Source organism: Aythya fuligula, chromosome Z (genome assembly GCF_009819795.1).
Source record: "Aythya fuligula isolate bAytFul2 chromosome Z, bAytFul2.pri, whole genome shotgun sequence".
In the NCBI taxonomy this organism is placed as follows: Eukaryota; Metazoa; Chordata; class Aves; order Anseriformes; family Anatidae; genus Aythya; species Aythya fuligula.
The window spans coordinates 41,432,056-41,458,287 of NC_045593.1; the positions used below are offsets into that span (position 1 = coordinate 41,432,056).

Genomic DNA, 26,232 nt, shown 5'->3' on the forward strand with positions numbered 1-26,232 from the left:
TAGCGGGGAAGAGGAGTGCATCTCCTCTCGGACTGCTCGGACCAGTTCGCTGCAAATAGTGTTAGAAATTGAAATGTTCAGTTTATTCGGTTTAATATGCACCTAATGTGATTTGCCGACTGTACAGCTACACAGCACGTACGAAGAGGCTGTGAAAGACAACGCTTGTTTTCTTCCAACCCTCCACCTCAAGTCCCTTTGGAAGAGGCAAATTGCTTTCCAAAGAGCTGTAAAATTTTCCTCCAAAACGCCTGGTTCCCCCCCCCGGGTCCACAAACCCCCTCATGACAGCAGCACCGCCCGCCCCCTCCCCACAGCGGGGCGGCGCCCCCTCAGCGCCCCTCAGCGCTGCCCCCTAGCGGCGCTCCGGGCCGTTGGTGCGGGGCGGGGCGGGGCCATTTTGAACACGGGGAAGGGGGAGCGGGGGAGCAGCCAATGGGCTGCGGGCTTGCTGCGCCGCGTGGCGGCGGTTGGGCTGCCGGGGCAACCGCCCCGCGCGCATGAGCGGCGGCGGTAACGGCTGTAACGGCTGTAACGGCGGGCTCGGGAGGAGGTGCGAGGTTAGCACCGAGAGCGGCGGGGAAGGGGTGGGGGATCGGCGAGGCCCGGCCCGGCTCGGTGTGGCGGGGTGGCCGTAACGGGGAGCGGGGAGCGGCCGCCGCCCTTCCCCCGTCAGGCGGGGCCGGTGTCCCGCAGCCCCGCGGCCGGCGGCCCCTGCTCGCTTGGTCGGGGGAGCGGAACGCCCCTCGGGCTCCCGTGGTTAGCGGCGATGCGGCGTGGGTGAAAAATAAAGTGCTGCGTGATGCCAGCACGCCGTGACCGGAGCCGCTCGATGCGTTTGGTGGGTGTTGTCTGTGCTTAACGTAGCCGTCCAGCAGGCCAAATGTGCTGCAGCTCTGCAGAGCAGCAGATGCTTGAGAAAGTCTGTAAGGAGACAGTGAACGTCTGCTTGTGTCGCAGTACAGGCAGCCGGGCACAGTGGGGCCAGTGGTCCTGTGTGGAATCTTTTTCCCTGTGATTTTCACAACTGCTCTCCTGAATCCCTATAAACTTTTGGGTTTCTAAAAACAAACAAAAACCCTGTGTGGAAGGGGGCTTCTCAGTTTTGCTATGTGCTGTGTTTCTTTTTTTCCTCTCTGTTTAAAAAAAAAATAATATTAATCTGCCACCAACTAGTATTATTCAGTGTCTTCTCGTTTTGTATTGAAAGAGTGTGTTGTTTTCCCCCGTGTACTTCCTCAAGGACAGTTGAGGCATTCTGAAGTGTTGTCAAAGCTGCTGACATCTGTGCAGATGGGTCCTGGTTTACATAGTCGTGTCTCAGTTGCAAGTTCATATGGGTCTAATAAGCTTTCCCCTCTTCCTTTGTCTGTTTGTTGTATGCTGGGGCCAGGATCCCCTTTCTTTACTTCAGGTGCAGGTCTGATGTTTGTGTTGGAATTAAATGAAGCATGAGAAAGAATGTTGGTTAAGCACTGGAAATGAAAGGCTAGTATGTTATGTATCACCTGAAGTCAGGGGGTTGATAAGGGACGGTCACTTTCTGAAGCATTGGATTATAACTGTACTCATTTTAGTTTCTGTGACCACAATGTGCTTACATAATGCTAGTTAATCAGATAGCTAAAATAAACTAGCAAGCCACAAATAGCTCTGCTTGGAATGTAGTCTTTCATATCTTTATTTTTGGGTTGGGGTTTCCAAGCCTTTCAGGAATCTGCAGACCTTTACACTACAAAACTGTTAAAAGGAAAATGAGAACTTTACAGCAGTTAGTAATTGAACCTTTTATGTTTTGTAGGTAACCATTTATATGGAAAAGTAAAACATAGGTTTTTTTCTTGCTGTATTCAGCAGTGTTTACACAGGTAGTTAGCATTGTAAGACATCATTGTTTCAGCTGCCACAGTGAAGACATGTAGATGCAGTGTGAGTGAATGTACTCCTGTTTTGGGCATGCATGTTGAATTGAGATTGTGTTGCTAAATCAATTTTACATTGGAAAAAAATGAATTTTTTTTTTCTTCTTTTACAGAAAAGCTTATCAGATAGAAAAAATGATTGACTCAGTGAAAATAAGAAGACAATGCATGCTGGATTTCTACTCACATTATGAACATCTTTGTGCTCTTCAAAGCTCCGTGCCTCTGAAAGCTGTGAAAACTAACCTGACTGAGGGTACTCTTGATCTAATTGTAGATCGCATCAAAGCTGCGGACTGGGCACCACTTCTGAATGCTATTAGGCATGATAAGACTCTGACTTCTATTGGAATAAGAAGTTTTCATCAACAAGGTCTTGGAGAATCAGGTTTGTACTGATGGCTGTTGATGATAAATACGTTGATGTATATTTGTTAGAATACATTGCACAATTTTTTTGTGATTGAATGCATGGGCGAAGACTTGTACTCTCTGAGGAATTATTTCTTTTTAAGAACAGCAGCAAGAAAGTGTAATGTGATTATGATTCCTTCTAAGTCTATAGGAACTGGATGCTCCTGCTGTGTAATTTTTGTTTACTAGGTGGTGAAAGACATAAAACTTACTTCAGAAGGAGAATTCCAGCAATTCGATCTAAAGACTTGACTGGCCAACTATGCAAAGCTGTCAAAGGCTGTCTCGGTATCTCTGATGTACTCAAAAATCTTGAACTGCACGGTTTGCTCCTGAGGGAGAGAGATCTAACACTTCTAACAAAGGTAAGAATATGTTAGTATACGCATAAATATATCATAAATATATGCTTAGAACCTAGAGAAGTAGCTACTACTTTTATACATAGCTGTCACACACAAGAATGTGCTTTAACACGTGTTTTAACACATCTTTGTGTTATCCACAGTATGAGACAATTACTATAACCTAATCTTGCTGAGCCTTTCAAAACTTGCATGACTTTCCTCTGCCCTGATTTATCAAGGCTTACGAAGTTTCTTAACATCACTGCAGTGTATGTGGGGGCATATAACTTACGTATATGACTCAAACTGCAGTGAATGTTCATGACATAAGAGAATTGGAACACCAAGAAGATAAAAGCAGGTCTCTAAGGTGTGTTATTAGAATACTTCCTCTAGTTTGCTTGTGAGTGGCTTCTAGGAAAGGAGGTGCTGCCTGTTGCCAGTAGGCAACTGTGTTTTTTATATATATAAAAGAAAAAAAAGGCGTAAAGTGAGCTTTGACCTTCCTCCCAGCTTCCGAAAGTTTCTTGTAGGGAACACAATGTGTTCTGAGCAAGTCTGACTTGGACTTTTCTCTTTTTTTGTAATTTTGCATCTGAGCCAGCTAAAAAAATTGCTTTTATTCTGAAGGGCTTGGCTGCTTCATCATCTCTGGAGAGCATTTCTTTAGCCCACTGTCCAATTGGAGATGGAGGATTAGAAAGTAAGTTCAGAATCAAAAACGTTTCAATACCTCTCTCTTGTAGTGCTTTAAATAGGTAATTTTTTTCACTATTTCCATTCCTGTTTTAAATCTGTTTTTAGTTACAAAAATAATATTTTCTTTATTTTACATGATTTAACATTATTTAGACTTGAATTTGTTTACTTGATTCTAGTAAATAAATATGCTACTTAATAGTGATGCTTATAGTTTTATTTAAAACAGTCACAATATTTAAGTTGGAGGCTAACTTTCTTGATTTTTTTCATGTCTATACAAGTAAACTGAAATAAAATGCTCTGGCTTGTTCAAAGAATCTTTTCTAAACACTTGCACTAAACTGTATAATTGTACAACAGATTAAATGCATTTAAAATCTCCTTTACTTCAAGACCAGTGTTTTGTCGTGGTGTTTGCCATGCTATTGATTCAGCTTCTTAATATGGTAGTGAACAAATATATGTGTTTTGATCACATATATAACATGCATGCTATTGTTTTCTTCAGCAATCTGTCAGAGTGTGAAGAATTCAGCTACTATCAGATATGTAAACTTCACAGGATGTAGCCTCACCTGGCGAGGAGCGGAGCATATGGCAAATGTATTAAAGGTAATTTCATCATCTTTCTTGAACTAAATGTTCACAATAACTTTAACTAAGAATAATAACTATGTTCAGCTAGTAACAAATCTAACAGTATCTAATTTTTCCCCAAGCTCAAAGAACTGTTTGTGACTTCAAATCTCTAGCATAGCTACTGTAACACATTAAAAAGACGGAAGTCCTGAAAATTGTATTTCATTGTGGGAAAGCTGTTGTCACATGAATGTTTAATGCTAAGTCAGTTTTATTGTAATCAGTTTCATAAGCCCTGAAGTGACCATCTGTTAAGACCAAATTATTTGATACTGAGTAGACATAAATATATCGTAGTACACTTGCATATACAACAATAAAGGAAAACGTTCTGATCACCAGTGAGAAAAATACAGGCTATTCTGTGTAACCCGTGTTGCGCAGCTCAAAGTGAGCAATATTTATACTCCGGAAATAAGTTACATTGTATCCTTTTTCAATTGTTTCCCCATAAATTAAAATGTAATGGGATTGGATAATGAATAATTGAGTTGTAATTTAAATAGCAGTGAATGTTCAGATCTGCTTTTGGTTGTTATTATGTTGTTTCCCGACTCAGTGAACATAAAATTAATTAACATGTTTTATCGAACATTTAATTTTTTTTTTTTAACTTTCAAGTGCTAACACATCAAAGCACTTTGTGAGCAGCATATGTGAAGTTAAGTATGTGAACAGTCTTTCCAAAGTTTCTGAAATTATATGCAAAAAACAGTTTACACTATGAGATAAAAATGTGTTTTTTCTTAATAAGTGTCATTTAAAGAAAGTTCAGGATATCTTCAAATGAATATTAGGGCTGTAATTGACATCTGTTTTAAGGATTGTTTCTCTAATCATTTTCACAAATGTTTCAGAATGTCTATAAAGTATTCTTAAGCACTGGGTAGAAATAATGAAATCAAGTTTACAGTTTAGAAGTTTCTAATTAACTGATCAGTAAGCTTGTAAGTAGTAACATATTCTAATTAATGTTAACATTAGTTTGCATGAAAGCATGCAATTTCCTACTGTGTATATCTTGTTCAAGGTGTATTTTAAGTGGTATAAAAAAGGTGTTAAGATGTTTAGAGTTCTTTAACCATATTTTGTAATATGCATTGAAAACTAGATCATGAGAGCAAACATGACTTAACTGTAATGTTTAAGAATGACTTGTATTTCTTGAACTGAGAACCAGTATAAATGTGTTTTTCGCATTAGTACACAAGCCATTAAACATCAGTTTTATGATCTTACCATTGATTGTGGCTTTGTCTTTGCACTTGGTAACACTACCTTGTTTTGCAAAGCACCAGGCAATGAAAAGACATGGCGAAGCTTGGGCTGAAAGCCTCCGTTATAGGAGACCTGACTTCGACTATATGACAGGGTTGAGGCGAATTACTTTGAACTGCAACATGCTTGTTGGAGATAGAGGAGCAAGTGCCTTTGCAGACTGTCTAGGAGAGGACCTGTGGCTAAAAGGTATTGTGAAATACTGACTCTTTGGATAGAGGCAGACAGAATACTGAAAGCTGACAGATAATAACAAATGTAGCCAGTAGTGTAATTTCCTATTTACCTAGGAAATAATTCCTTTTGAAAGAGATTCTTTCTTTCCCTCTTTTTGGATAGTTAATGCCCAAACACTTCTGGGTCATCTGGAAGTGTCTTCTAGCATATCAGAGAAGTAATTTGTTCTACAGCACATATGTATGAAATTACTAATAATGATCACAGAATCATTAGGATTGAAAAAGACCTTCAAGATCACCTGGTCTAACCATCCCGTTACTACCAATGTCACCCATTAAAGCATGTCCCTAAGTGCCACGTCCAACCTTTCCTTAAATACCCCCAGGGACGGTGACTCTACCACCTCCCTGGGCAACCCATTCCAGTGCCTAACCACCCTGTCTGAGAAGAAATGTCTCCTAATTTTCAACCTGAACCACCCCTGGTTCAACTTAAGGTCATTCCCTCTAGTGCTATCACTAGTTACCTTTGAGAAGAGGCGGACACCCAGCTCCCCACAGCTTCCTTTCAGGTAGTTGTGGAGAGCAATGAGGTCTCCCCTGAGCCTCTTCTTCTCCAGACTAAACAACCACAGTTCTCTCAGCTGCTCCTCACAGGACTTGTGCATCAGGCCCTCCACTAGCTTTGTAGCCCTTTTCTTAGATATACTTAATCATGGGAACAGTGTTATACCATGAGCTAGGTGTACAAATAACATTCATGTGGGTCTAAGAGGATTGGGTTAACCAAACTGAACATACAGAATTCTGTTGGCCCTCATGGGATGCACCCACAAGTGCTGAGTGAGATGTCTGATACCCATGTGAGTCCACTTCCAATATGTGATTAATCATGGTGACTGGAAAAGGTGCCTAAAGACTGAAAGAAAGCAAATGTCACTCAGATCTTCAGGAAGGGCAGGAGGAAGGACCTAAGGAGGTACACTCCAGTGAGCCTTGCTTTGATCCCTGAGAAGGCAAGGAAGTGTTGTCATCCAGAGGGACCTCAGCGGACTAGAGAAATGCAGTTCAGTAAAGAGAAGTTCTTTTACCTGGGAATGAATAATCATATGCACCAGTACATGCTGGGGTCTGACTTGTTGGAAGGCGGCTTGGCAGAAAACAGCCCAGGGGTCCTTTGTAAACAAAGTTGTCTATGAGCCAGGTCTGTGCCTTGGTGGCCAAGGCTATCTATCCTGTATCAGAAGTGTTGCCAGCAGTTTGAGGAAAGTGATGCATCCCTGCTTCTCAGCACTGCTGAGGCAGCCTGTCCTAGGCTTTCCTGTATGGGAGAGAGATGAAGCTACTGGAGGGGTGGAGTCCCACAAAGGGCCACTAAGATGGTGAAGGGACAAGAATAAGGAAAGGCTGAGAGAGCTGAGACTGTTCAGCTTGGAGACTAAGGGCAGGTCTCATCAAGGTGTATGGATATCAGAGTGGGGGCAGTGAAGGAGACAGAGACAGGTTCCTTTTAATAGTGTCCAGTGACAGGACAGGAGGCAATAGACACAAACTGAAACACAGGAGGTGCCATCACAAACATCAGGAGAAACATTTTACTGTGAGGGTGGCAGAAAACTGGTACAAGTTACCCAGAAAGGTTGTGGAGTCTTCCTTTATGGAGATCTTCAAAAACCATCTGGATGAATGCAGTGGTCCTAGGCAGCCTGCTCAAGGTGGTCCTGATTGAGCAGGAGGGTTGGGCAAGGTAACCTCCAGACATCTGTCCAATCTCAACTGTTCTGTTATGTTCTGTATGCATAACAGGAAATAAATTGCAAAGCTTTGATAGTACTATTTCATAGTGACCAAATAACTTTCTGATCTTGCAGAAGCTGTGATCTGACTCAGAATAGACTGAAGTTGATTGCTTTTACATATTATGGTACCTTGAATTAATCAGTATGTAGATGTATTACCTCTTCTCAGAATTCTCAATCACAGTGACTTAACTATCATTTTGTATTCCTTCCTTTGCAATTGTTTAGCAGTTATGTGTTAATGTTAATGTGTTTTACTGACTTAATTTCAGAGTTGAAAACTAGAAGTTTAATAATTCTTGTTTGAACATTTGGCTATTAGAGTAACATTCTTTATTCATATTCTATGAAATGGAGGTTCTCATCAGGTGTGGATTAAGTTGTATTAGATATTTCTGCAAGTTATGCCATTTAATAATTTGTTTTACTTCTCCAAATATTTTAGCACTTGATTTGCAGCAATGTGGAATATCCAATGAAGGAGCAAGGTCATTACTAGATGCTCTTCAAACTAATACAACATTAGTGGTACTTGACATAAGAAAAAATCCATTAATTGGTATGTATCTGTATGTGCCTTTGTCCTTTTTTTTTGTTTGTTTTTTTCTATTTGAGTAGTTCTGGTGGGGTAAAGTACACTGCTTTCAAGGAACAAGCCTGCAACAGTATTTTGCTAAGCATTTAACACTGCTTATTCAATGATCTGTTTGCATAAATACTGGTCTCATCTGGGAAATTCTTAACAAGACATCTTAATTCATTCTAGATCACATTCTGATGAAAAAGATTATTGAAAGAGTTCTTATGAATGGAAATAACGCTAATACAGAGGTATGTGCTAGGCATTCTGGAGTGACTTGTGCTTTGTTTTTTGTATCTGGCATTGCATTTATTTTTACAAAGATAACTTAGTTCAGAATAAATCTAATGCAGCTATTCAAATTATAAACAGAAAGGTGACTATTTAAAAAATAAACAAAAAATAGGAAAAGAAAAGCTTAAAACACTAGTAGCAACATTAGCTATATTATATTGGACTTCTTATGATTTCCTTAATGTAATTTAAGATATAATAAAAACAGGATATCCATTTTATTGGAAGGATAATGGCAATTTTTGTATACTTAAGCATTACTATAGAACAAGTAAGAATTCTGAACTAAGTTTTGCAGAATGTTTTCTTAACACATGAAAATTACCTTTTTAAATTGTGAGTTCCTTTATTTAATTAAATTTAAAACTTTATTTTGAAACTTTTAAAAATAATTTACATAGTCAATTTTTAAACTACTCAAGACTATATTTTTTAATATTAATCATTTAAGAAACTATAGTTTAAAGTACAGTCTCATTTGCCATCTTTAATAACTGTACAGTGTTTACTGTAACTTACATAAAATATCTGCACCATTTATGATTAGATATACTGTTTAAATACTGAGTCTTTTATTTATAAGACGGAAATCTGATTCAGTTCCCAAAAGAGCTATCAAGCAAATGAGTGTACACTTATTCTTGTTTTCCCAGTTCTTGTTCTGGAATTTATTGCTCTTTTGGCTTTGAAAATACTTGGAAGTCAGAGCTATGGTTTTGCAGGGAGAATCTAATAAATTGAGAAGTCTGTGTCACATTTCTTGGATTAATACAGTTCTCCATTTCAATATCTTAAAGACTCTTTTGGAGAAACCAAGGTTAGCTGTGAAAAAGTACTCTTTATCATTGGCTGGTGCAATCAACACTTGCAAGATGTTGCAGGTATTACATGAAAATAGCATCTGCCTGTACAGAATATAGCTCGAGATAAATAGAAAACTGAACTGTGGAAAGAAGCAACTCTATGGGGAATCTCCCATATACCATGAGACCACTCAACTCAAGACATTTGTTCTATATTTACCAAGGTAGTGCAGTATCTTAATTCTTACTGGCGAAGCTAACAGTCTTGTATACCAGATTAATAATGTAAATGAAAAATGACCGATCAACTGATCACCAGCTTGCTAAATAACAGTCTCTTCCATAAATAAGAACACAACTGCCTAGATCTGTTATTTCATAAACTGTGTGGGTAGTCTGTTGTAAACAGCATTTGCTGTATAGATCATGTGAACAGGACAGGCACTCAAAGTGGGATAGTCCACCTGTTTAGCCAAATGCAAACATTTGATGTTAAGGTTAATAATCTTTTGAAACTGAAACATTTACTACCCTAACCTCAGGATTTACAGTTGATTTTAAGCTCAGTTACATAAGCCTGAGTATTATGAGCAGAAAAACAGTTGAGTTTCTTGACAGCAGTGTCTTGATGCGCTCTATATTGAAAGTCAGCAGTGTGTGGGTGCTTTGTTATGTTTTGCGTAGGTTTTGGTGGTGGTGTTTTTTTTTAGGGATCAAAACAAGTAAATTTATAAATTGTCAGGAGTATCAAAGATGACAAACAGTTGGTCATAAAGCTGTGCTGCAGAAAACTACAAGGACTCATTTTCAAGTAAAAATGATCTATGGGTGTATTTGTTTGAGTCCTAGTGACCTCTTCTAAATTCTGGATGTAATTAATACTCCAGTTCTTTCTATTTTTAACAAGTTTTAGCATAACTCAAACTTCAGTTCCTTTTCTGCTTTTTTCCCCTGTATTTTTATGAAGGATCCATCACAGATTATGTTTACAGATTTAAAGAAGCAATGTTTATTTTGTTGTTTCTTATAGCTTAAGCTTGGCAAGCAAAACTGTCAGTTAGTGTCTACATTGCTTCCTTTTGCTAATTGTGTACTACCTCCGACTTGGGAGATTTTAAAAGGATACGCTAGTCCTTTTTCTGTAGTAGGGAAAACATGCATATCCGTCTTTGAAATATTTAATCTAGTGGGGTTCTTTTTCTTTATTTTTATCCATGATAGTTGCTAAAGATCTGGATTTCATATTGATAGGAAATAAAGACTCAGTTGTACGAAGTTTAGCATCTGGGTAGGGACTTCTGAGACAAGGTGTAAGATACAATATTCTGTCTGAAACTAATACATTGCTTATTCTTGCAGCAAGTTACCTAATTCATACTGTATCTCTTCCACAGAGACAGTTAAAAACTTGGATGGATGACCATCCCTAGTACTTCTTCCAGTTTCATCTACCTCTAGTTTCAGCTTTTTAACCTGCCAGAGGCTAACTGTGACAAGTCTCATGACTAAAACACAGTAAAATGTGGAATTTGTATATATTGGAGAAGTGGCATTCTCCGCCATCTTATCGTGGCACCTACTGTGTGAACTCCATATTTTCTGCCTGAACTGCTTGTTGAGTCAGGAGAAAAAAAAAAAAATAGTGCGTTGCTTCATAAAGAGGAGTTAGGTGGGCTTTTGATTAACATATAGCAGTAAGGTCTAATAACAAAAGATCATGTTTCAGCTGCCACTAATAGCCTCTAATGTACTGTTACACCTGCTTACTGGATACCGGTCTCAGCAGCCCTTACATCTTGTTCTGCTTAAGAAGTCATTTTTCTGTCTTTAAATAGCACTTATGTGCTTGTCCTTTTGATCGGGTTTTCATGTTTGCAGGAAGGATTGCTCACTGCTAACTGCTGCCTCTAAACATAAGAAATTTTCCAATAAGTTTAATGAACACTTAAAATGGAAGAAGGTTGTATTATCTTAGCAGCACTGTGTAACTCTTGGATGGTGGATTGCAATCCCAGATATCATTGGGTATGATAGGTGGTGAAAGTTTGTGTAGTTTCTAGGCGAGACTGAGTAATTTAGAAGAAAAATCCACTGGAGATTTCTACAAGACAAGTTGCTTTCAGAGTCCCAGCTTAATAGTCATTTTTCAACTGTCTTAGTACCTTTGCTGTCTTCATACTTATTGTACAACAGCAGCAGATAGCATGCTCTTGAGTAGGTGAACTTCACGTTTGACTTAGTAATAGCTAGTTTATGTGTAGTAAAACAAAGCTAAGCTATTCTTGCTGTTTCAAGAATAGTTTCAGTCTATTTTGTAGTAGCAAATGTGCAGTTCACTCTGCTAGGATTTGTTAGCTGCAGCACGGTAATTGCAGATTAATCTTCCCTGAGCATTAGGTGGGAATAATTTTGGTTTCATGTTCCTAGTACTATGATGGTGGGGCTTAGGGCTGTCTGAAATAAGCATTAATATTAACTGCATTTCCTTTGATGGCTGCTTCAGCAGTGTGCATCAAGTTATAGTTAGTACAAAGTCCAGTGAAAATTATGTGACCGTGTAACTTGGGAATAATAATAAGACATTAACTGGCAGAAGTAGAACCTTTTATGAGTAGAGCTGTTGCTGTAAAGAAGTCTGAATTATAGCAATTGCCTTTGATTATAAGCATCTTAATTTTAGTTGGGATGCTCTTACTTTGTATGGAAGTCTTTTCGTTAGAGGCAGTGAAAATTGAACTTAATTTTTAAAAAAATACTGACTCTATTGGTAATATAATAGCATGTTAGTTAAGCTTTTATTACTCTGGAGAAGTTTGGCTGGAACCAGTCATTCCTAGCAAGCCAACTTTCTGTAGAGAATGAAAGCAAGAGCCAAAGTTTCCTTTTTATAGGGTTGATGCCATTTTTTTACTATAAAAGGAGAAGTGTTTTGTGCAGGAGAAAAGAAAATATTGGATGGGATATTAACAGTGGTATTCTGGGAACACTCACTGATAATGCAGCATTCAGACTTGCATTGAATCTGTGTTTAAGTTGGGGGCTTGTGGGATTTTCGTTTTTCTCTAGTTTTGCAGTTCACTATTAAGTTGTAACTGGCAGTGGCAGTCTTGTATCTGACAAAATAATAAAAATAAATTTGATCTTAAATAAGCACCTCTTAAAATATTAGCTACTAAACTAACTCTTCTTTCTTTATATTCAAAAATAAATCCAGTATAAATGGCTGACTTCACCATCTTCCAAGGATGCTTTGAAAGCTAGACCAAAGAAAAGAACTATTGTCCTAGGAAGTGGTCGAAAAGGAAAAGCTACTATTCGTATTGGTAATACTATATTTTTTTCCTGCTATAGTGAATTTTGTTTACAAAATGGCATGTTAATGTTTAAGAATGCTAATTATGAAATGTTTAGTGTGTTTAAATGTCAGTGTTTTGCAGAATACCTTTCTTCAAAGAAAATTTAATAATGTCTTCCATCAGTGGTTTCTATAGTGAACCTTCTGTTGCTTTTAGGGCTGCTGTGTATGTGGTTGGGAAAAGTGTTGGATATACTAAGTTAACTGTTCTGAAGCATTGCGTATATTCTGAGTGCATCCTCTCCACAATTGTTCACTTCTAGGGCACTTGCTGGTAGGGAGTTGCCTAGTTTTTCTGATGCTGTAGCCTTTCTGTAGCAGACAGTGCCAAGACAAACAATTATTTTTTATCTGATGTACAAAATGTTCTTTTTAAAAACTTTATGCAAACCTATTATAAATAATATGCTTAAAATAACATAGGTATTTTGAATATTTTAGTACTGATAGCTGCATGTTGTGGTTTAACCTGGCAGGCAGCTGAACACCACACAACCATTCACTCACTACCCCTCACAGCAGGATGAGGGAGAGAATCTGAAAAAACTTGTGGGTAGGGATGAAGACAATTTAATAGGATAAAAAAGGAAGGGAAAATAATCATGATAGTGATTAAAAAAAACCAAGTGATGCACAACAAAGTTTTTTTTACCATCTACTGACTAATGCCTAGCCAGACCTCAGGTAGCACCCCTTCCTGCCTCCCAGCCAACTCCCTCCAGTGTTACTGTTCAGCATGACACCGTATTACGGCATGGGATATCCTTCTGGCTGGTCTGGATCAGCTTTGCTGTCTGTGTGCCGTCACAGCTTCTTATTCACCCCCAGCCTCCTTGCTGGCAGGGCAGCACGAGGAACTGAAAAGTCCTTAACTTAGTGTAAGCACTGCTCAGCAACACCTAAAACATCAGTGTATTATCAGCATTATTTTCACCTAAATCCAAAATACAGCACCATACCAGGCACTACGAAGAAAATTAACTCAATCCCAGTTGAAACCAGGACACTGCAATACACTATTTTTCAACAAAATTACTGAAAATTTCACCGTAATACATTTGGCTTGTCTTTCATATTTGCTATTGTTATCTGGAGGCATAGTGGTAAGCATAAATCAAATTAAAATCTGTTTATTTATATAAATTGTGATGCTCAGGGTGATGGAAGAAAATGCCTTACTTAAATACAGTTTAAAAATATCTATCCCGTTTACTTTTTGACAATAAAGTGACATTTGGAATTCTGTTACCCCAATTTTACATTTTGGTGCCCTTACAAAATCAGTTGTTCTATTGATTGTACTCAAGAAGTAACTTGAGTTCCCTCTTGTTTAACTATATAAAATATGTGGTGGACAGTTTTCTGGGTCTTAATTCTGTTGATACATAACCTGATGTAGAATATAGACATTTATTCTGAATGTACTTTGAGTTATATTATGATTTAAACAAACGAAAGGCTGAATTAGTGAATATGACTTGGTTAATTATTCCTTTTAAGCAACGATGCTGGTGGTCTGTGGAAGTGATCAGTAGGAATACCAGCTTTAAATGCAAGCATCTTGCAAAATACAAAAACAATGCTTTTCACACTAAAACCACTAGAGGGCAATTTGAAGTGCATATGAAGCCTTCATTGTTTAATGAACTGTCTTAAGTTCCCACTTCCAACAACTGAATCGGATATCTGAAATTACCAGTATTAATAAATTTTAGCTATGAAACTTTGCTTCCATTTCTTAATAACCGTGTGCATTACTTTGGCCAACCTGACGTAACTGTTAAACATGCCAGCAGATTAGCTTGCCACCCTTCTTTTTGAGAAGCAAAACAGAAATTAATTTTTGAAAAGATCATCAAAATAAGATTGAAATGTAGATTTCTTGCAGTCCTTTTATTACATTGGAAATTTCACTTATACATACAGTTGCAGTTGACTGTTTATAAATATCTAGTTGCAATGAATTCTTTCCTCCTATTCTTGCTGTTCAATGCAGGATTAACATCTAAAAAGTCTGTAAGTCCTGGGAAAAAGACTACATCTGTGAAAGATAGTTATTCACCAAAACCACTACCACCAGGCACAAAAGGCTTCCTCCCTTGGCGTACTGCAGAACGTGCAAAGAGATGCAGGTGAGGTTTTCACAGTAAAAGGGAAAAATATTAAAGCATAAAAACTGCATAATAAAGGAAGGAGAGAGCAGTGTTAGCTTTTCTAAATACATGTTTGAAGTTGGACTTCATATTATATCCATACTTTTCCTCCTTACATAATTCTTGGAGGGTGTTACAAATTCTGTTCCACTAAGTTTTTAAAATAGACACAAAGACATAATTTGATGGCCATAGGAATATCCAGGTGTACCAAAACAAATCTTGTTCGTTTACTTTGTTAATGATGATTTATCATACTTCATAGCAGAAGATGTAATTTAGTTTTCCAAGCTTCTAGTATAGTTGATCTGCCTTCCAACTCAAGATGTGTAGGAACTCTCCCTATCGTTTCTTTCTGTTTTGTCTCCTCTAATTCTGACGTAATTGTTGTCACCTTAGCTATATGAAGTTTAAAAAGAATTTTGTAACACTTGGAAGTTGTAATATTGTTATAATGCTTCCTTTCCAACACCTTGAAGAAATTAAAAAAAAAAAAAAAAAAAAAGATACAAAGACAACTAAAAACTTATATATTCTATAATCTCCAGTTTGAGCAGCTAAGGTCTATTTAAACAAACAGATTTCTTAATGTACTATAACTAATTATATGACACTTGTTTCTTTAGAAATGCTGAACACCAATTTATCTTGCTGACTTCAGGTCATAATGAACTAAACAAGATATCTATGGAAGACATTGTTAGCATCCAGTAACGCTGCCCTAAGTCATAATTACGTAGGAGTACTAGTAGAACAAAATGAGAATGTAGTGAGTGTTAAAAGGGGTACAGCAAAGTGTCTGCTTTTTTAACTTAACTGCTTTACCTGTCTTAAAGCTGATGTTTAGAAATTGAAGTATCAATGATGACTTCACAAGCTTAATTTCCTCAAAAATATTTTTCTCTCCCTTTTTAGGGGAGAGGCAGTGGATGGTAATCAAGAGTTACCAGTGAAGATTCAGGTACTTCCTTGCTCGTGTGAAGGTTTATTTAGTATATGAGTGCTTAAAAAAAGATGGGTGCTCAACAGAATCTTACTGTCTAAAAGTTGAGACTGGGACATCATAACTTAAACTTTCTTTGTCACATAGAAATGCAAAGTAATAGTTTACTAAAGCATTTGGTTGAATCTTTGATGCTCAGTTTATTCCCATTTCTGTATCACTATTCTTGGTTTATTAACCCTGTGAGCAGGCTGGGGTTGAGTGTGGACACAATCTACCCTGAGGCAATAAGTAGAATTAACATTTTTCTCTGAGGTTCTGCTCTCCCCCTTCCTCTCTCTTTTCTGCTTTAGGACTACATTCTTGTGTTAGAACCATCCGTATTTGTAGGGGGAACCTTTTTCCTCCTTCACCTTCCCATTTCCATCATGTCCCCACTCTCAGAGAAAAGCTGGAGATTAGCATATACTAAACTTTAATTTGGGCAGACAGGTCAGATTGTTGCTGCAGCCAGCACATTTATCCCCTACTTTGACATGGGCTTCCCCCAAGTTGCAGTCCATCGGGAACACCTGCTGTGGTATGGACTCTCCTATAGGTTTGTACCGTGTCTCGCTGGGATGGAGTTCACTGTCGGGAAAGGAGAAGAAGGGGGAAAATGGGGGTCTCGTTATGAAAACATACTGTTCTCCCAAACAACCATTTTGTGTATTAAGTTTCCCAGGTTGTGTTTGAATATTGCTCATTGATGGGAAGTTGATACTTTTTTTTTTCTCTTTCCATGCTCCTGCACAGCATTTGCTTGTCTTTTTTCTCTTCCTTTTAATTAAATTATCCTTACTTCAACCTGTGAGACTTTTTTTTCTTTCCAGAATACTTTCTTTTCCCCGTCTTCTCAAGAGGTGGGGGCGGTGAGTGGTTGTGGTGGAGTTAAGTCACCCAGCAGGGTAAAACCGCACCACAGGGCTGCAGTTCTTTTTTGCCCGTCTGTCTGCTTTGGCAGGGGGTCCTCCACAGGCTGCTCTGTCATGGACAACTACTTCCTTCTCCTCTGACCTTAGTGTGCCCTCTGTTTCTGACTGTTTTCTCCTAATCGCTGCCTGTGGTGTTTAAGTCCTTTAGTAAGCAAGGTTTCACAGAAGTACTGCACATGTGGATTGCCTGTGTCCTGCGGTGGGGGCCACTGGAGCTGGCTGGAATTGGCCACGTGTGGCACAGAGCAGCACCAAGCCTTCTCCACAGAAGCTATCCCCATAGGCCCCTAGTGCTAAAACCTTGGCACATATGCCCAATATATACACACAGATCTTCTTTTTATAAAGTATTATGCAAATTTATCACAGAATTGCATAACTGGGTGTGCTGCGTATTCATTTTAATGGACTTTGGGAAAAGATTGCATTTAAATAAGGCTTTTGATAGCATTTAATCTTTCTTTTTTGTTACACAGTTTAATACTGTGGGTGGGTGTGTTTTTCTTTTCTGATGCAATTAGACAGGTATTCCTGTGAAAGTGACAGTAGAAAGTGCTTCAACATCTGAAACTGAAGAGACAGAAGATTTAGAAGATGTTATCCATAATCCAGATTTGACAAAATCACTAGAAAAGATTAATGTAACAAAGCATCAACAATTCCAGGTAAGAAGCATGTTCTGTGCCTTAAATTTCATGAAGATAAATGATACCAAATAAACTGTTTTATTCAGGAAATTATGATTAAGCTAATAACCAGTCACAGAGTGCTTTCTGAATAGATTTTAATTGTCTCACAGGCTTCTATTTCAAAAGATGTGGGTTGATTGTGCACTGAATTTCCAACTTCTGAATAGTGTAAATGAACATGTGTATGCTGTACTTATCTTGCCAAATCAGGGTCACAATAAGGAAGAATTACACTTAATGCACAATACTGTATTATGCATAATTCCTCTTTTCTGGACTTGAATCATGGTTCCCAAATCTTTTGATGAGTGTTATTGCTTTAGTAATTTCCTTACAAGTACTTTCTTTAAAAATGTATTTTAATGTTATTTTGAAGAGCTAAAATACTGTAATGGTTGTTGCATGAAACTAATTAAAAATTGAAAGTGTGTAAAAGCTCCATTTTATAATTCAGCTCAGTAACTATTTTTTTTAATGTGTTCTTTATTATTCCATCTATTACTTCGGTAGTTCTAAAAAAAAAAAAAAAAATGAAGTAGCTGCAAATGTCTTCACAGAGAGTGTTACAAAAAAAGGAAGGGAAAACAAAGGTATTTCAGTGGCCCAGTAACACTGCTGTGGCAATCTAGCACTACTATAAAATACGTTCTCAGTCCGAGTAACAGGACTGTATCTCACCTGTTAGGATTTGGGTTTTGAATGGAGAAGCTGTATTGCCTCCATGTAAGTATTGCATAAAGTAAGACTCACAGTCAGTCTTTCCATGGTGTTTGTCGTAAAGGACCATGCTGTGTGAACAAACAGTTCGTTTGGGACCACAGAACTGTTTTTATATAAGCCAAAATGAAGTTAAAACTTGATATCGTTGCATATCTATATGTAATGGCAAATTTGGGGTAGCTTAGAGTTGATATGGAAGGCAAAATGACACCACAAATACACGGTAAATAGATCGCTGTTTTTTCAGCTGATGTATACTTACCCTTTTTCTCTAGAAACTTTTTAGGAACTTTTTTAAGGTATTCCCATTGGCCTGGGACTTAGTTGTGTAGGTGGTTTCATATTACTGTGCACGTGCATTTTGTTGATACTGTGCCTGTGCAGTGTCTTCAACACTCTCATCTAGAGCATTGTGTCTGGAATCATGGAAATCCATGTGCCAAAAGCTTCTGTGCAGCAGGGACAGGAGTGTTTTCAGGAAATACTTGATGTTTGTGTTCTTGTTTGGAGAGAACAGAATATTATTTCTGGGACTTGAGAATGCAACCAAGTTGAATAAGAAGAGTAAAATTCTGCATCTGGGGAGGAACAGCTTCAGGCCCCAATACATGCTGGGGTCCTCCTAGCTGGAAAGCTGCTCTGCAGAAGAGGTTCTGGGAGTCCTGGCGGACAAAAAGTTGAACATACTCTAACAACATACTCTTGCTACAAAGAAGGCCAACAGTATCCTGGGCTGCACAAGGAAGAGTGTTGCCAGCAGGTTAAGGGAGGCAATCCTTCCCCTCTAGTCCACACTGGTGAGGCTACACTGGGAGTAGGGCGTCCAGTTCTGTGATGCCCAGGTCACACTGGGGAGCAGTCCAAGGAAGGGCCATGAGAGTGATGAAGGGACAGGAGCATCTGTCCTATGAGGAAAGGCTGTTCATGGGACTGTTCAGCTGGGTGAAGAGCAGGCTCAGGGGGATCTTACCAGTGTGTATAAATTTGTGAAGGGATGGTGTGAAGAGAACAGAGCCAGGGTTGTTTTCAGCAGTGCGGGGTGTCAGGACAAGAGGCAGTGGGCACAAACTGGAACACAGAAGGTTTCATCAGAAACATAAGGAGAAACTTTTTACCGTGTGGGTGACTAAGCAGTGGCATAAGTTGCCCAAAGTGATTGTGGAGTCTCCTGCCTTGGGGATGTTCAAAAGTGTGGTTTTCAAAAACATGGTACTGGACAGCTGACTCAAGATGTCTCTGCTGAGCAGGGAGGTTGGATGAGGTGACCTCCAGAGATATGTTTACTTCAGCCATTCTGTCATTTTGTGATGCGCTGCAGACAGAAAGAAGGTGCGTTTTTTGCTTTGGGGAAGGGTTGTCATACTGACCTTTGTTAGCATAAAAATCCTTTTTTCCAACTTAGTGAAATAAATCTGATACTTCCAGTATATTTTTGGATTACATATAGTGCATCTGCAAGGAAGGGGTAATTTGTGATTAATTTGTGCTTACAAAGAGAAACAATAAACTCTAGGAATGTACTCCAAACCTCCCATCTTTATATTGGCCCAGATTTTACTGATTTTAATTACAGTAAGGTAATCCACTGTAGTGTCACTTTCTAAATTTGGTATCAGAATACTTTTCTAGGCCATAGTGGCTTATCTGATAGCAGTATTAAAGCAGCATTGAACAGCTCCTGTTGGTTACCCATTCCTTTGTTATACTGATGCAAAACAAGAATTTTGCATTGTGACGGAACCACGCTAGCCACTCCTCACAATTTAATTGTGAGGTCTACTTCCTCGCCATCCTTCAGTACTTTTCTGTTTCTTAATTAAGTCTTTTCCCATCTTGTGTCTTTGCTTATCTGGTCATAAGGCAAGTTAATTCAACTTGCTGTTGTGGTAAAAAGTGAGATTTTTCCACGTTAGTTCTCAGCCATCCTAATAATTCACGCTGGCTGATGTGATTTGGGTGAGTTCCAGAAATGGAGCAAAGTAAATAGCAGAAGTCTGTGGCTAGTAATGTGAAAGGACGTGGGGGGCCCTTCTTAGCTGTGTTAATTTTTCCTGAGGTACTGTTGTTAAACAGCACTTACTGCACAGCTGCTTGGGTGGAGACCTGTCATGAGGATCGATCAGCTGAACACCTTGGTTACTGTTCAGCTGGTAGCAGGCGTTAGCAGAACCTTTCAAAGAGGGACAATCAGCTGTGGAAAAACAATGATGGAATTGCAGAGTGGGAATAAACAGTAAGAGGTGGAAGCTCCTCAAACTGCCAGTGTGCAAAGAGAAAAGGTCTCTCCAAACATACCTTGATGTGACTGAATGAGGAGAATTTGACTTTAGTATTCAAGTTTTTGGGAACTTCAAATCCTCCTGCTCAAGGAAGGGATTTAAGCATACTACTCTGAGACACTAATAGTTGCTTTAACTTAAACAAATTCCTTTTGATAAAAATGTAATTTCTGCTTAAATGAAAAATAAAAACTCAAATATTTTTTCCTTCCACTAGAGGGAGTCTCAACTGTCAGTTTCCTCTCATTAAGAATGTAGTTGAGGAAATTCCCAGAAATTAAATTTGTCACTTGTACATGTTGAATTTGTGTGTAATATTGCATACTGATCTGACATTTGGAATTAAATTTTCTGTCTTATGATAGTTGGAGCTGGAAGAATGCATAGAAAAATTAAAGGAAGAACGAAGAGCCAGAGTAAAGGCTGAAGAACGGATAACAGAGGTAATGATCCTTAACTGATAATCATCTTTACTTTACAGGAGGCGCCAATCAAACTATCCACTTGCTTAATTGGAGTAATTATCAGTAACCTCTAACCTGGTAGCTTCCAGAATTTCAGTTCAAAGTCACATGGATCATTTACTAGCCTACGGACAGTGATGAAATCTACATTTAGTAATGTGTGTTTGTTCTCCTGATCCTATTCCAGAGCCTTGAACTCCTGGTCAAGCTACCCTTTCAATGTGCTTTATTCATTTCATGTTTTAGATATGAAGTAGAGCATTTTGATGTTTGTTTTCATTGAGAAAGTAGTTAATACTGCTTGCAATTTGTAGCAGATGGATAGTTTTTACTGACTTCTCCCACCTTCTCTATAATGACTTGCACTGAGAAGCTGTTTGTTGCAAATGTTAAAAATCAAAGGGACAGCATAAGCCAAATATAATTTTTGTTCTTGTGGGCATTAAAAATGTTGGATGGGTTTACTGGTAGCATGTTGGCCAGTTATGAGTTGGTGTTGCTGACCTAGAAAGATCCTTTTGAATTGAGTGTAATCAAAAAGGAGAATTTCTTGCAATAGAGTTGAGTGTAAGATATGTAATTTAATGGTTTTAGTGTTTATATATGATCTACAGTGGGATGATGTTTATGGTAGGTACTATTTTGAAATTGAACAACAAATGGTGCCCAGTACAGGAAGCAGGTTTACAGAAAAGACTCTAAACTCCACAAAGTTCGTTGTTGTCCTCTGTTGTGGACATCTCCATCCTCATGTAATGTAAAGTGAACCAGTAGTCTGTGTTGGTTTATACTTAAATATTTTCAGACTAAATACCTACTGCGGGATGTCTTATTTCTCATGCCAGGCTATTTGAACATAATACTTTTCCTGAGTGGAAGGGATAAGCTAACAAGCAATAACCTCTAAAATCAAGCATTTTGCTAGTTAAGCATCTAGAGTTCATTAGGCAGATGTGTAATTTTTCTGGCCTTCTGTTGTAAAATACAAAAGAAAGTAAGCCTGTGGTAGCAAAGATTGCATGTCTGTGAACTCAAATAAGTGACTTAATGCTTCACCCAAACACAAAACCCTGTGTATTCTACAGTTGTCATTCAGCTTTCAGACTGTCATTGATTTAATGTTCAGTGGGAAGGAAAAATGGGATTATCTTAAACTTTGAATTTTGAGATGCACAGAGCAGAGGAGAGATAGTGGTATGCATTCCCTTTGATAGAGAGGGGTGAAGAGTGTTGGCCTTCATTAAGGTCTTTTTTTACTAGTAAAAATAAAATATTTGGTGCTAATGTGTCATACATGCAAAGTATCATTAGTGCTAATGTGTTGTATTATATATGCAAAGTAACATGATTTAAAATCTAATGTCTTTGTTTGCACTTGCTCTGCACCATTCTGTACATACTAAAGACAGTGCTGAATCAGCAGTTTTAAGTGCTTTCATCAAGATCACTTATGGTAGCTTAGAATTAAAGCTGTGGATAAACAAGCCTGCATGGAGCTCCATGTAACAGCGCCCTGAATGTTTCTGGTACATGAAGCTCTATATCACTGATTTTTGGTGTTTCTCTTTGTGATATCGTTCTATAGACTTGCAGAGGTGATATTTGTTTGAATTGAGAATGATAGAAATTTATTTACTTTTTTCTGCCTTTCTTTTATAGCTGGAAATTGAAAATGCAAGACTTAGGAATCTAAATATCTCCCTGTCTGAGGTTCTTCATGCGCAGTCAGTAGCCAACATGATATTGGAAGATGAAGGTGTTCTTGGCAGCATTGAGAACTCTTTTCAAAAGTTTCATGCTTTTTTAGACCTCCTTAAAGATGCTGGGTAGGTTGTTGCTTTACTTCAGTCTTACTCTTTCTGCTGAGACTTTCTCCAAAATTATCCTCTCAGTTAATTCTGCTACCTTTTCCCCTCAGATCTCTAGGAGTGTACTGGCAAATAGCAAAGGAACAACAACAACAACAAAAAAACTATGTCCTTGCTGTTCAGTCTTTTGTCAGTGTAAAAAAAACATCCAAGCACTGTCCCCGCTGAATTCAAGTATCTGTCCTTTCAAAAAGCCCTTTCCAAAAGAGAAGAAAGCTTCTACTGAATTGTTTGCTAAATGTTCTGTGGATCATCTGTGGTTCTTAGGGTTCCTGTAGTTCAAAAGGCTGAAAATGCAGTTGAACTGGCTTCAGAACGTGTTCTGTTGTCTTGGGGCCCCTTTTTACTGATGGAAATACAGAAGGCAACTAGATGAACGAAACTGTCCTCTGTACTTAAATTTTGGATTGCTCTTTATGACTTGAAATATTCTAGAGAACACTGATTAAAGTTTGCATTAAGACTCTGCCAAAGGAAAGGTGTTCTCTTGCTACATAAAAATAACTTTTTTCAAATGGGTCTTATGTCTGGTCATGACAAGTTCTGGAGCTGCTCTGAAGCTTACAAAATCCCAGTCACAAAGACTGGTTTTCTCAATAAACTTCTGTAAAGAGCCATGCTATCAAGTGATGGCTGCAACTCCTGACTTCTTGTTGTGGCTTAAGTTAAAAGATAAACTAAAAATGGCAGGTTTGGCTGACTTCTAAACTAGCAGGTGAAACAACATGACTATTCCTGAGGCATGTAATTGGATTTGGCTGTTAGAGGTCATACTAGTTTGGGAAATGTGCACCAAACTTGTGCCTGAATGATAAAGTTTTCATCTGCGTGACACGGAGTCTGTTTGCTGGCATCCTGCTCTGAGATCAGTGCTAACTGGAAGATGACTCACGCTGGTAACACTGAGTAAAAAGACTGGTGATTTTGTACCTGCAGGCTAATTAGTGCAAAGATAGGAAAATAGCTGTCACCACTCGTTTTGATCTTTGATAGCTGTTTTGGGCCTCTTAAAAATGGAAAAACAATCTTCAGATATTGAGATGGATTGTTTCTTCTGGTTTTGAGCATTTAGATCTTTCACATGAATGAGTTTTGTTTGTGTTTTTTTTTTTTTTTTTTTGACGCATCATTTTCTACTGAGCTTTGTTTTACAGACTTGGACAACTTGCTGTATTAGCTGGGATAGATCAGTCAGATTTTGGTCTTTTGGGGCATCCACAAATGAATTCTACTCTCAGTAAGCCTGCTAATGTGCTAAAGGAGAAGTCTTTTGAAGAAGAAAGACAAGAACATACGCAAAATAGCAGAGTAAGTCAATAGAGGAAATGGTAGTGGCAGTGTACTTGGCAATACCTAATGTACTTTTCAGCAGTTCTCCTACTCTGACTGGAAGTAATGATAACCAAGTGATCCGTGAAACTATTATTACAGTCTCTTGCTGTAGCTGTATTTATACAGATGATAGTGATTAATGTCAACTTTCTAAGTGATAAGCGTTTGGAACAGAAACTATACTGTCTTGTAATGTACTAAAGAAAATGTTGGTGGTAATTTCCATGTGTCTTTTTCTGAAATACGAAGTTACCATACTGATACATTAAAATCAGAAAATATCATGAGTAGTTTTTTAAAGACACTTAAAAATGATATATAGCGCTTTTTAATACCGTAGAATTTGATAACAGAGGATAGTACAGTACGCCCACTGGAAAGCAGGAATTTTCTTTTAAGTAATGGTAGTATATGTTTCCAGTTCTCTTACATTCCTAGGTGAGCAATGATATGAATTTCAGGCTAGTATACACCTTAGCCACATAAAGTTTTAGTTTCAGCTCCAAAGACAATGAATGGAAAACTTTCAGGATTTTTCAAGCAAGGTACCAAAGTTCACTTAAAAAAAAAAAAAAAAAAAAAAAAAAAAGATCAAAGTTAAGATGTTGGCAGCCTGCAATCTTGTCCAAGGTCCAAGTTGGATAAAACTTTCATACTAGGTATTATTCTGCATTCCAGTATGTTTATTATACCTAATGTCTTCCCCATTAAGTGTTCCAAATGATTAAGTGTTCAAAATTCTTCAAGAATACCATGAGCTTCTAAAACACAATTATTTTTTTTCATGCTGTTGAATGCAATTTCCAGTTTTTCAGAGTCTGTTAAAATTACTAGGAGTAATTGAGTTAATTCTCGTCACAGGTTCTTTCACATTGCTGTAGTTCAGCTTGCAGCTTGCAACTATGTTTTCAGCTGATGGCATTCTTCTGAACTTGTCCATGCAGCTCTTCTAAGTCATGTTTTTTTTTATTCTGCTCATTAGAAGCTTGAATTTGAGGTGTTCTTTAAGTATACGTGAAAAAAGGTTCAACTAACGTTAGTACTATTTCATACTTAAATCCTAGTATCTCCTAGTATTTCATAGTTTAGATTCTTCTTGCAGCTAGGTATTGTGGGATAAACTACTGGGATCAAACTGCTATGAACTCGGAGCAAACATACTGAATTCTATTTCAGAATGATGGAAGTGATTGTGCTTTGGCTGCATTATGACTGACTCATTTCTGTAGCATAAAGTTCAAGCCAGATGTGAAAGAGTAAATATGCCTACTCTGTCATTTTCACCCTAGCTATCTTCTGAAACTTGGTTGCTTTGTAGGGCAATAGAGGTTGTGATTGCTATTATCTTTAAATCTTTTGTATATTTTGTAAAGACTTTATTTTGCTATGCAGACTCAAGTACATGACAGTTGCAGCATTGGATTTTTTTTTCTCTAGTTTCATCAGTATCTTAACTGGAATCTCTTTATTTCAGAGCGGAGGTGGGAACATCCAGCTTTCTCCTGGCACATTTCAGTCCCAGCTGGTGGTGAATAATACCTTCTCTTCTCTTAAAGAAACACAGGAACTTCCAACTGCTGTGCAACAGCAGCAGCCAGTCTTACGGAAAGAAAATGAAAGTCAAGCAATTAACCAAAACAAAGAGGATAAACCTCAAAACAGCATTCCAACATTCTCTGAGAAAAGAGTCAAACAAAATGAACAAGCAAAAGGACATTATTTAGCAAGGCAATTGGTCACCAGTCTGCATTCATTTACTGACTCGAGTATGAATATTAAAAGTAATGGTAGCAGAATATCCAGCAGTGCTTCTGGTGAAAAAAATAAAAATTTTTCCTCGAAGAAATACATTCCTAGAGTGACTGAAACTGCAATTCCAAATGATGGAACAAGAACAGATCAAAGTAGACTGCAGATGGTAGACTGCTCTGGAACTGATACCATAGGATCTGTCTCTGAAATACAAGAAAGTATCCACAGTGTTACCAGCACTTAAAATGTTTGGACTTTTCTTTACACATACAAGGTTAAAAATAAAATTTGGATGCCTCAGTACAGGTTGTGAGATTTTTTTGTAAAATAGTGTAGACTTTTAAAACTCACAAAACATTCCATGCTGTTAGTATTCCTGTTTCCTGTTTGCATCACTTGTCACTAGATTTTTATTCCTGGAAACAAATGTTGTACTGGTGCCTCACAGGTTTTACTACACACAAAGGTTCCTGGAATATGGTTTTTATTGTATATGTAAACAGTTCCAAGCTAATAAAATTTAGTAAAAATTTTGTTTTTAAATTTATTTCCAGCATATTGCATTGGAAGTGGAAAGAGTGTTTTTTAAGGCAAACATCAGTTGATGCCTGACAATGTGGGTACAAAAGTAGTTGGAAGCTTCAAGTATGAAAATGAGTACAGAACCATTTCTAAAATAATTGAATACAGATGTTCTTTATTGGTGCGGATTGAAGAATAATACATCTGTGAAGGGACTTTTGGAG

General features: G+C 38.0%; 1 protein-coding gene across 2 annotated transcripts; it reads left to right on the forward strand.

The window, feature by feature from the left end:
- The first annotated feature begins 523 nt into the window (after positions 1 to 523).
- Positions 524 to 25,973, forward strand: CEP78 (centrosomal protein 78). Of its 2 annotated transcripts, none has more exons than XM_032206500.1 (16): positions 524 to 560; positions 2,036 to 2,310; positions 2,526 to 2,701; positions 3,314 to 3,386; positions 3,894 to 3,997; positions 5,317 to 5,491; positions 7,726 to 7,839; positions 8,047 to 8,111; positions 12,172 to 12,280; positions 14,309 to 14,444; positions 15,381 to 15,426; positions 16,904 to 17,047; positions 20,436 to 20,513; positions 22,194 to 22,360; positions 23,557 to 23,710; positions 25,209 to 25,973. In XM_032206500.1, exons 2-16 carry the CDS (start codon positions 2,058 to 2,060, stop codon positions 25,728 to 25,730), a joined length of 2,316 nt encoding a protein of 771 aa, XP_032062391.1. In that variant the 5' UTR covers positions 524 to 560; positions 2,036 to 2,057; the 3' UTR covers positions 25,731 to 25,973. The 2 variants fall into 2 exon arrangements, with proteins under 2 accessions (XP_032062391.1, XP_032062392.1); XM_032206501.1 differs by lacking the exon at positions 524 to 560 and adding an exon at positions 787 to 841.
- The last annotated feature ends 259 nt before the right edge of the window (positions 25,974 to 26,232 follow it).

Coding starts and splice junctions, on each gene's coding strand:
- CEP78 (XM_032206500.1), top strand. CDS start 2,058: ATGATTGACTCAGTGAAAATAAGAAGACAATGCATGCTGGATTTCTAC. Junction 8,112..12,171: donor GAAATAACGCTAATACAGAG/GTATGTGCTAGG, acceptor AAATAAATCCAG/TATAAATGGCTGACTTCACC. Junction 15,427..16,903: donor AGTTACCAGTGAAGATTCAG/GTACTTCCTTGC, acceptor TGATGCAATTAG/ACAGGTATTCCTGTGAAAGT.